Raw genomic sequence first — 11,840 nt, forward strand, 5'->3', positions numbered from 1 at the left:
TTTTTTTATATAGGATATTGAAATACATTTATTTTACAAATTCCATTTTTGTGTTATTTTATTTCATTATATATATATATATATCTATATTTATTATGAATAATTTAATTTTTTTTATAATCTTAAAAAAATATATTTTTTAAGTTGTTAAGATTAACATGTATTTCATTGTATGTGTATGCATATCCCTATATTTAAATTTTAATTTTTGAAATGTTATTTAATTTATATTTTTAAATGAATATTTTTCATTATAAAATTTTATTTACTGTTTCTTTTATATTTATATAGATATATTTTTTTTTAATACAAGAAAATTATTATATATTTCTTATTTTGAAATATATTACATATACTTTCTTAATAATTAAAATAATATACTTTAGTATAAAAAATAAGAAAAAGGGTTTCTGTTTGTTGAATATATCTTTGATAAAAAGTATAATATTTCTTTTTATTTAAACATAAATTTCATTAAATTTTTTTTTTGAAAGTATACATCTCTGTTCTATAAATGCAATAAAATCGTACTATATAGTTCTTTTGATTTAAAAGAAGAAAAAAAAAGGATAATACTTACATTTATTAAAAACAAACATACGGGATTCTAATTATAGAAAAAATTTTATTATTTTCAAGTTACAATTAAAAAATAAATTGTACATTGAGAAGAATTCAAAGGCATTAATAATACCCAGACAATCCCTATTACATATTTTATAAAGTATAATTTTGATTTATAGTTATCTTTATATTTAGATATTACTGGAAATATTTTAAAATAAAAAAAAAAAAAATATTAAAATTGTTTTCAATAGTTTTAGTTGTAAAATGTTAATTGCATAAAAAAGGTTAATTTAGATATTTTCATTATTCTTTTTTTATTAAAACTAATATTAATATATTTATATATATATATGAAAGAATGTACTTTTTTTTTATTTTTGGTATAATTATTTTGTGTAAAAATACATACATATATGAAATAAATATATTTACTGTCTATTAAAATTTAAATTATCTCTCTATAAAATAAAATATTCATTGCCTTTTAAACATAATTACTATTCATTAAAATATCTATTAAAAAAAAAAATATTATAAAATGTACTTCGAACTTATATACTTCATTTTAGAACGTTTCTTTTCTATATATATAATTTTTTTTTTAGGTCAATTGAATATTGTGATTTGGAAAAATATACATAACACATATATATATATTTTTTAATTTTCTTCTAATATATTTAAGCGCAAAGAAAATTCTTAATACGTTGAATACGCTAATGTAAAAATCTTTTTTTGTATGAGTGTAAAGAAAATATATTAAAGAAAATATATAAAAAAATATTATATATATGTAAGGGTGATTATGCATAAATTTTTTTACTATCCATTATCTATGTAAAAATATTTATTACTTTTATTCACATAATTTTAAATTAATTTTATATATTACTGTTAATTTCTTAAATTTAAAAAATTTTTTTTTTAAATAATAAAAAATTGTGTGTATATATATATATAAACATATATATTATATTATATTTCATTTACTATTTATTTTGAATACAGAAGTTAAAAAATGCCATATTACTATATGCTTAATTTTTTTTATTCCAGTATTTAATTATATATAGATTTTTATATGTATGCATATAAATATATATACTTCTGACTTTTTAGTATTTTTTTGTATTTATTAATATAAATAAATATATATGTATTTTTTACTATATATATATATATATATATATATATCTTTTTTTTTTTTTTTTGATGTTTTTTAAATATATACACAATTATTATTTAAATTTTAATTTATGAAAGAGCTCTTCCACCTCTATATCCACCCCTGCCACTTCTATATCCTCCTCTGTTTCCTCCTCTATATCCACCTTCTCTTCCTCCTCTATACCCACCTCTATATCCACCTCTTCCTCCTCCCATTCCACCACCTGATCTATATCCACCTCTACCAAAGCTACCTCCATATCCTCCGCCTCTACCACCTCTGAAACTATTTCTGCCTTCATACATTCTATCTGAAAATCCTCTATATCCACCTCTTCTTAAAAATCCACCTCTTCCTCCTCTAAAACCTCTGTAAAATCTTGGTCTAAATCCTCTACCTCTAAATCCTCTAGAATTGACAATTTCTTCTGGTGTCATTTCTTTAACATATTTTTCATCTAATGGTGGTTGATATCCTGCATCCTTGGTATCTAGTTGATCTTTTGATAATAAAATTTCAATAAAAGAAACAGTTTTTTCTTGAACAACATGCTCATTATTATCTTGTCCACTAACATATTGGTCTGTTATAATAGTACTACCACATTTAGTAATTTGATGTAATCCCTTAAATCTTCTTTTAACAATTTCTGCTAATGTTACAGCTTTTGCTATTGCATTACCAGTGGCTTTTATTTTTATGCTTTTTTTTTCCTCTTCACCAAGAAGTTTAGCAGCATAATTTACATAATTGGTCATTCTCCCAGTTGATGTAATTCTCATTTCATCTTCATCTATTGGCTCTCTATCTTTCTTCATTTTTATTAAAAATTATTTAAAAGTAAAATTATTTATTTTTTTTTTTTTAATTTTGTGGTAACAAAAATGTTTCCCTCAGTTATTGTGTCAAACAATTTCGTTTTTTACTTTATTTACAATATACAGTATAAATATATATATATATATATATATCTTTTTTTTTTTTTTTTTAATTAAAACAACTAAAGCTATCTGAATAAAAGTAAAATAAAATAATTATTATAATTAGATTTGAATTAAAAAAAAATATAAAAATATATTTAACAAAGGTTAAAAAATTTATTAAATCACGTAAAAAAAAAAAAAAAAAAAAATTTAAATATTATAGTAACATAATACAAGTATGCATCTTACATTTATTTTTGATTTTTAATCAGTTCCTTTTTTTTTTTTTTTACACTATATGTTTTCTATCACAATATTCATTCCTACAAAAATTAAATAAAACAAAAAATTATAAAAATATTATAAATGCTCAAAAAAAAAAAAAAATATTTTTATAGGCATGCATCTTAAAAAATACGAAATTAAAAAATAAAAAAGTTTCACATATACGTAATAAATGAAAACAAAATATATCTTCCTATTTTATATTTTTAGAATATATATTTCTTTTCATATTATACATATATACTTAAATTAGAAAAACTTGTTTATCATTATAAAATGACGTGTAAAAAACTTGTAGATTAAAAATAATATAATAACTTTGATACAATGATGTGTTATAAAAAAGAAATAACAAAGAAATGTCTACAAAAAATTATGATATGTAATTATAAAAAAATAAAAATAAAAACAGATACAAAGTAGGTACAATAATATATACAATTTTTAAATACAGAGTTATGTGTATTCCTCATATAATGAAGTATAAGGTAATGCTTTGAAGCATGTATTAAAATGTTATTGTGACAACATTTTAATTCATTTACATATATATATATATATATATAAATCTATAAAAAATCTTTTAAAAATAATTAAAATTTAGTTTTATATTTTAAAGAGTGTAGCTTATATAAAATTTGGTTTAAAAAAAAAACAAAAACATAAATAAAAAAAACAAATTATTAATGAAATTTACAAAATGGTTATTTAAAAATTGTTCAGATGTGCTATTAAAATTTTCTCTGTTTAAAAAAAAAAAAAAATGAAAACTCACATAAAAGTATATTAATTGAAATAAAATATTCTTCATGAAGTGTAAAATATTCATAAACTAGTTTAGAACATCGTTATGTAAACGAATACAGCATATACATAGTATAAAGAAAAAAAAAATGGAAATAAGTAAAAAACGTATTTATCTAATATATTTATTAAAAATACCTTCTGACTTCAATGCCTTTTCTTTTCTCCAAATACCATGGTTCGCGTTTTTTTTTTAACTTTTTTTTTTAATTTTTTTTATTGTGTTTTATTTTATTTTTTTTTTTTTTTTGTTTTATTTTAATTTAATTGTTTTTATTTTATTTTATTTTTTATTTTAATTTTTTTTTTTTTATGTATACATAATTTTTTTTTTTTTTTTTAAAATGAGCATATGTAAAAAATCATCTATAATTTTTTTTTAATTTTTTAAACATAAGCATACTTCAATATTTAATAGTACAGGGTGCTCTAGTTAAAATAGATAAAATTGCATTCAACGATCTTTTAATACATATATATATGTACATACAAGAGAAAAAATTTTTTTTTTGAACGCATGCTTTTTAAATTATATTCTACATAATATAATTATTAATATGGGATAATTTTGAAAGAAACTACATAAAATAATACATTTGATACATTTTTAAAATCTTCAAGTATATTTTTTATATACATTAACATGTAGATTAAATGAAATATATTAAAAAGATTAACTCAAAAATTATATAAAATTGACAAAAAATTCTATTAATATATTCTTCTATCAAAATATACAATTTACTTTTTAATTCGTTCATATGCATCTGAGTTTTAAAAGTGTTATTATTTTGTTTTATATAAGTTATATGTTATCTATATATTGAGAATTCCTTAAATTGTTTACATTAAATATGCAAATAAGTATATAAATGTATTTTTTTAACATATGCATATATATATATATATATATAAATATATTTTTTTTTAATATATATATATACATATTTTTATTTCTTGTTGCAAATACAGAAACATAAGCTATAAAAACTTTCTTTTTTATGAAAATTTTTTTTGATAAAAACTTTTAATAATTTTTTTCCTTAAATATATTTTTTTAAAAATAAATCATTTCTTTATATAATTACTTTTTATAAAGTATAAAAAAAAATTTTCTTTCTCTCAAAAGACCTTCATATTTGTTCTAGAAAAGTCGTTTTTACTTAAGTGATATAAGATGTAATACCAAAAAAAAGTTCAAAATAATATAAAAAAAAAATAGAACAGAATTAAATATCATCTTTCTCATTATAAGATATTTATTATTTATAATAATTTGAATTTTTTGTTTTTAGTTCTAATGATTTGTCAAACAAAAAATATAAAATGATACTTTATATAAAATGATTACCCAAATATAATTCTTTCCAAATAATTAAATAAAAATGTTAAATTTAAGAAAGATAAAATTGAATTTTAAATCTTTTTATATTAAAAAATATTTCTATGTAAAAGTATAAAATATAGATTATATAAAATATAACGGAATAAAGAAAATAAGGTTTTCTGTATAATCATTTTTTACATTTGTCTTACATTAATTTACATTTTCTTTTATATAAAATTATTTAATTAAAAATGGTTAAAAAAGATAATATTTGGATAGTATGTAAGCTCTATTGTGAAGAAAATAACGAAATAGAAAATAAAAAAAAAAAAGAAGATATATTCGAAGTATTAGAAAATTCTAATACCTCATTATCTGTCTGGATTAAAGAAGTAATTTGTTTGACTATTTTTTACATATTCTATTCAAAATTTTTGATTGTGTTAATTTAAAATTTTTTTTTAGGAATTTGATAAAAAAGCTATTTTACTTTATGGAAGAATTTTTAAAAGCATACTTTTTAGTCGTTTCTACAGTAAACATAATATATTTAAAAGAAAGAAAAAAAACGATAATTCTGTACATTAACTTTATCTTTTTTTTTCTTAGTTATTTTTACAAATTTAAAACTTAGAATATTTATTATAAGAACTAGTAATGTAAGTATTTCTTATTTTATAAAACATTAAAGTGATTTTAGAAAGTTCAAAATAAACTAATGTTTTAATTTTTTTTTAGAAATATAAAAGAGAAGTCACACTTTTAGCACAAGCTGTTACAATATGTGACTATTTAAGAGTTAAAATATTATATAGTGGTGGTATGATTCCTTTTTTTTTTTTTGTTTTCTCTTAAATATATATTTATTTTAATTTATTTTATTTTTTTTTTTTTTTTTGAATAAAAATATTGATTTTTAAAAAATGAAAAAATTGTTTTTTATAGTAACGTTGTGTAAATGTAAAAGGTTTTTGAAAGATTTATTTATTAAATTAAAAATTGAAGATAACATTCCTGCAATTTTGAAGTATACTTTTATCTTTTTTTTTTAAATATTAATACATACTTGAAGTTTTAAAAGTTTTTTTTTTTTTTTTTATTTCAGAGAATTAGAAAATTGCCCTTAAATTTTATTAAGACAAATCTAAATCATTTTATTAATGTATGTTTCCATCTTTTTATTAAATACATTTAACACTTTTTAATATATAAATATACATAAATTTTTTTATTGTATAATTTTTAAGTAATTTGTATATTTTTTATTCTAAATGAATATTATGAATTTCTCATAACTCTTTATATTAAAATTATATTTTCAAATTAATATTATCCATTTGAAGTAAAAAGAAAATTTATGTAATATCACTTTATAAATTTTGTTTTCTTCTTTTTTTATTAATTAAAAAATGTATTTTTAATATGTATAAAAAGATAATTATTTATTTTATTTTATTTTATTTTTTTTTTTTGTTTTAGTAAAACTAATAGTTATTTATAAATAAAAGCATATTACTTTACCACATAAATGCTATAAAAAATATATAAACATATATATATATATAAAGCTTATAAAATTATCAAAAAACACATTATTTAATCTTATTTTATATAAAATTTTTTTTTATACGTAGCAATTGCACATGAAAATATATGTTTTTCTTTTTTTTTCTTAATTATCTTTAGATTTTGCTTTTATATCTTTTCTTTGTTGTTGTCTATTTTTTCTTCTTTCTGTCAATTTGGCTTTGCGTAGTGTTTTATAAGCTAAATAATTTTTATCTATTTTAGATAATTCAATAGTTTCATAGAATGGCTTAGTATTTCTCTCATTTTTAAATATACTGCGTAGTTGCTTCTTTTTCTTTAATTCTTTAATAACTTTCTTGTCTGAATCATCAGGTATACCACCAATACCTTTTTTGCTGTTATATTTTTTTAATGGAATCATGACTAGACTTTTTTTATATTTTTCTAATCTTTCTATATTTTTCTTTAATGTTTCTTCACATCTATTTTTTCTTCTTTTATCAACACATATACCTATACTTCTTGCAGCATTTATAGATAATTTTGCTCCCTAAAAAAAAGTCCATATAGCAATATAAGTTTTTTTTTTTTTTTCATATATTCATTTAAAAATATAAACATAAAAAACATGTTTGGTACATATAACCAAACTGTATGTGTAATTTAAAAAAAAAAAAAAAAAGATAATAAAAATATAAATGTATTTTTTTATACTTTTAATTCTTCAACAGTAAAACCTCTTCCTAATCTCGTTCTAAAATTATATCTCTGTGTTGGACAATGTACTATAGGATGTAATTTTTCGATAGGTGTACCTCCATTTTCTCTTCTTCTCTTTTCTCTCAATAATCTTCTTTTTTCTTTTTTTATATTCTTATTAAATTTTACTCTTACATATCTTTGCCACCATTTGTGAAGGTGAACATTTGGCAATACATTGTTATGCGATACCATTTTGTACAATTAAATCAGATAAAATACTAAAATTTACAAAAGAAAAAAAAAAAAAATTATGTATATATTAAACACGTATTTAAATAAATATATATATATATAGAAAGAAAATTAGTACTATAAAAAAAAAAATTATTTATTTGTAAATTTTTTTTTCTGTATATATTCCATTTTACACAATCACGCATAAATATATATATCTATATATATATATAATATATATTTATCTTTTTATATAATTTTTTTCTATATTTTAAATAGAATAAAAAACGTTCATAAGATATTATAAATTTTTTTTTTAATATTTTAAATTAGTAATTACATATATTTTTATATTTGTTTCTTTAAAAAATTTTTTTTTTTACTTGTTCTTATTTGTTTACCTTTTTATATGGCTTACAGTATATTCATATATAATTATAAATAAAAAAATTAAAAAAAATTGTTTAAATAAAATTATATTATTATGGATAATAATCTATTAAAAAAATTTTTTTATTCAAATATTTTTTTTTTAATTTTTTTTTTTTTTTTCAGTGCTTTTTGAGTGATTAAAGGGGGCAAAAATTTAGCACAGGTTTCAAAAAAAAAAAATAAACATTTCAATATTCAGCTTGAACTTAATATAAAAAAATATTAAATATTATTATATTTATATGTAATTTATATATATATTTTTATTAATATTTATAATTCTTATTTTTAATTTTAATTAATACGTGTATTATAGCATACATATAACTCTACATAAAAATATTATCTATATTTTTTTTTTTTTTTAAAAAATTTTTGTATTATCAAAAAAAAAATATATATATATTTAGCATCAGAAAAATTATTTATAAAGAAATATAAATTTTAATTTCCTAAATAATTAATTCTTAATTAATGGTAAAAATAGAATGAAATAATTACATTTACATTTATTTTTATTTTATAAAATATATTTTAACATAAAACTTTCTTTTTTTTATAATAATATATTGATAATTTTATTGATATATGTTTTGAAAATTTGTAATTAATCTACATTTTTATTTTTCTTCAGAAAAAATGACAACAAAAGTTAAAAGAGTTCAAACATTTGGAAAAAAGGTATTATAAATTATAAAATTAAATATTTATATTTATTAATAAAAATTACGTGTATATATTTTTATAAATTTAGTTAATATGCATATACATAAAAATGAAATAAAATAAAATAAAAAATATACATTAATAAGCTTATTTTAATTTTAATACATAAGCAATAAAATAAAAAAAAATGTTTATACCTTTATTCATTAACAAAATTATTTATTAAAAAAAAAGCAAATTTGAATTTTAAGAAAAAAAATATATATATATATACATTTAAATATACAAAATTTTATTTTAGTTTATAACAGTAGTATTATTACTACGATAAATTTACTTATTGTTAATTTTATTTATTATTTTTATTTTTTTGAAATAGAAAACTTCTGTTGCTGTAGCCACAGTAACCAATGGAAAAGGATTAATAAAACTAAATGGCAAAAATTTAGACTTAGTTGAACCATATATTTTAAGAACTAAAGTTTATGAACCATTATGGTTAATTGGATCATCAAAATTAAAAAATCTAGATATTCGTATAAGAGTTAAAGGTGGTGGTCAAACTTCTCAAATTTACGCAATAAGACAAGCCATTGGTAAGGGAATAATTTCATACTATCAAAAATATGTTGATGAATCAACTAAAAAAGAATTAAAAGATATTTTATTAAGATATGATAGAACATTATTAGTCGGAGATACAAGAAGATGTGAACCAAAAAAATTTGGTGGAAAAGGTGCTCGTGCAAGATATCAAAAATCATACAGATAAATTTTTTTTTTTTCTTGGAGAAGAAATATATATACTTAAATATGATAAATAATATAGAACAAAATTTCACTAAATAATCTTATTTTTTTAGAGGAAAAAACAAAAAATTCGGAAATATTTAATGAAAAAAAAAAAAAACATACAATGTTTAATAGTATTATGAAAATATGTATACAACTTTTTAATTTCATTTTTATATACGTATTTTTTTTTTTTTTTTACTTTAAAAAACCAAAAAAAAAAACACCTGTATGAAAAAAAATAAACTTGTTTTTAATCTTTAATGCAATTTTATGTTGTAACAAAAAAAAAAAAAGGCAAGTAAAAATTAAGAAATATTTTTACAGTTAAAAAAAAAAGAAATAGTAAAATATTTCTATTGCAAATATAATAAAAGAAAAAAAAAATGTAACATTTCTAATTTTATAAGGAAAAATAATTGTCATAAATTATTTTCCTGTAAAACGAATTAATAATATAATATGATTTTATTAGATCTAACATATGGTGATAAAATTATAAAAATATGATTAAAAATGAGCTTCCACATAAAAAAAACAAATTTATAAATATTTTCATACTATAATTTCTAAAAGACTCATGAAAGATATGTAAAAGAAAAATAAAGGATACAAAAAAAAGGAATAAATAAAGTAATACAAATAAATAAATTAAAAGGCAAACAGAGAAATTATATAAAGTAAAAGGCTAACATCCAAAAAAAATAAAAAAAATAGCATTATAAATTATATAATAACATGATTAGGTATATATTTTATGTATTAACTATTTTAAAACTTTGGTATTTTTATAATTTTCATATCTTTTTAAGCATGTTTCATAATCATCTATAGGTATATTATAATTTTCAAAATCATATTTTAGCATTTCATATATAAGTTGAGTAAAATTGTAAGTTGGCTCCCATTTTAAAATTTTTTTAGCTTTTGAGAAATCACCTAGTAATGTATTAACTTCACATTTTCTAAAATATTTGTTGCTTTTATTAATAACTATTTTATTATTTTGACATATACCTACTTCGTTAATTCCTTCTCCAATCCATTTTATATATATGCCTACAAATGAAAAAGAAATTTCACAAAATTCTCTAACCGAATGATTTTCACTAGAACAAATAACAAAATCTTGAGGTTCATTTTCCTGTAGCATCAAATACATTGCATATACATAGTCTTTTGCATGTCCCCAATCTCTATATGTATCAATATTACCCAATGTTATAAAATTCTGTAAATTTTTGCGAATTCTTGCTATTCCTCTGGTTATTTTTCTTGTAACAAAAGTTTCTCCTCTTCTAGGACTTTCATGATTAAATAAAATTCCATTAACACAAAACATATTGTATGATTCTCTATAATTTATTGTTATATAATGTGAATATAATTTAGCAATAGCATAAGGAGAAACAGGATAAAAAGGAGTATCTTCGTTTTGAGGAATACTCTTTACTTTACCGAATAATTCTGATGTTGATGCATTATAAAATTTTACATTTTTTATCTTTGACATTTTTATTGCTTCTAATATTCTTAAAGTTCCTATACCTGTTACATCAGCTGTATATTCAGGTAGCTCAAAGCTAACTTTCACATGACTTTGGGCTGCTAAGTTATAAATCTCAGTCGGTTTAATTTCAGATATTAATGAGCATATACTACTACTATCAATTACATCACCATAATGCAAAATTAACTTATCAAAAATATGATCAATTCTTTTTGTATTAAATGAACTACATCTTCTTATTACTCCATGTACTTCGTAACCCTTCTCTAATAAAAGCTCACTTAAATATGAACCATCTTGACCTGTTATTCCAAATATTAGTGCAATCATATTTTTCAAAAAAAAACAAAAAATTATGTTTAAAATAAAAAAAACCAAAAAAAATATTTTTATTAATCTCTATGGATAATACATGATAATAAAAAAAAAATATATCTACAATTAAATTACAATGTCAATTTCGTATTATAACAAAATTAACTGTAATTACAAGGAATAAAAAGGGTAAAAAATTTAAATAATATTTATTTTTCATAAAAAATATAATTGTAATACACAAGAAAAAAATAAAAGGATTCTTAGATATTTAATAAGTAATTTTAATTACAATATGTTCTGTTACTATTTTTAAAAAAAAGAAATAGAAATAACCCTTTGTAATTTTTTTTTTTTTCATTAATATGAATATTAATACATCTAAATATATTACAAAATATCTATTTACATGAATTATTAAAAAAAAATTAATAGATATTTATAAAAACTCATATCAGAAATTTTTTTTATTTTAAAAAAAAATATAAAATGAAATAAAAACATTATAAATAGAAAAGAAATATATATACATAAAAAAAAAAAAAAAAAAAATAGTATGCAAATGAACATATAAACTGTATATAT

At 17.9% G+C, this 11,840-nt stretch overlaps 5 protein-coding genes across 5 annotated transcripts; 2 read left to right on the forward strand and 3 right to left on the reverse strand.

Moving 5' to 3' along the window:
* Positions 1–1,821: 1,821 nt before the first annotated feature.
* Positions 1,822–2,553, reverse strand: ALBA1 (DNA/RNA-binding protein Alba 1, putative; the record flags this gene model as incomplete). The annotated part of the gene is made up of 1 exon (XM_028679294.1): positions 1,822–2,553. The coding sequence occupies one exon, from the start codon at positions 2,551–2,553 to the stop codon at positions 1,822–1,824; it is 732 nt and encodes a 243-aa protein (XP_028535022.1).
* Positions 2,554–5,325: 2,772 nt separating this feature from the next.
* PRELSG_1423400 (conserved Plasmodium protein, unknown function) lies at positions 5,326–6,201 on the forward strand (the record flags this gene model as incomplete). The annotated part of the gene is made up of 6 exons (XM_028679295.1): positions 5,326–5,466; positions 5,540–5,609; positions 5,684–5,733; positions 5,813–5,894; positions 6,020–6,101; positions 6,180–6,201. The coding sequence occupies 6 exons, from the start codon at positions 5,326–5,328 to the stop codon at positions 6,199–6,201; spliced, it is 447 nt and encodes a 148-aa protein (XP_028535023.1).
* A 545-nt stretch (positions 6,202–6,746) lies between these two features.
* On the reverse strand, positions 6,747–7,558 carry PRELSG_1423500 (60S ribosomal protein L13-2, putative; the record flags this gene model as incomplete). The annotated part of the gene is made up of 2 exons (XM_028679296.1): positions 6,747–7,154; positions 7,319–7,558. 2 exons carry the CDS (start codon positions 7,556–7,558, stop codon positions 6,747–6,749), a joined length of 648 nt encoding a protein of 215 aa, XP_028535024.1.
* Positions 7,559–8,611: 1,053 nt separating this feature from the next.
* Positions 8,612–9,410, forward strand: PRELSG_1423600 (40S ribosomal protein S16, putative; the record flags this gene model as incomplete). The annotated part of the gene is made up of 2 exons (XM_028679297.1): positions 8,612–8,653; positions 9,018–9,410. 2 exons carry the CDS (start codon positions 8,612–8,614, stop codon positions 9,408–9,410), a joined length of 435 nt encoding a protein of 144 aa, XP_028535025.1.
* Positions 9,411–10,196: 786 nt separating this feature from the next.
* Positions 10,197–11,270, reverse strand: GMD (GDP-mannose 4,6-dehydratase, putative; the record flags this gene model as incomplete). The annotated part of the gene is made up of 1 exon (XM_028679298.1): positions 10,197–11,270. The coding sequence occupies one exon, from the start codon at positions 11,268–11,270 to the stop codon at positions 10,197–10,199; it is 1,074 nt and encodes a 357-aa protein (XP_028535026.1).
* Between the last annotated feature and the right edge of the window lie 570 nt (positions 11,271–11,840).

Source organism: Plasmodium relictum, assembly GCF_900005765.1.
Source record: "Plasmodium relictum strain SGS1 genome assembly, chromosome: 14".
Classification (NCBI taxonomy): Eukaryota; Apicomplexa; class Aconoidasida; order Haemosporida; family Plasmodiidae; genus Plasmodium; species Plasmodium relictum.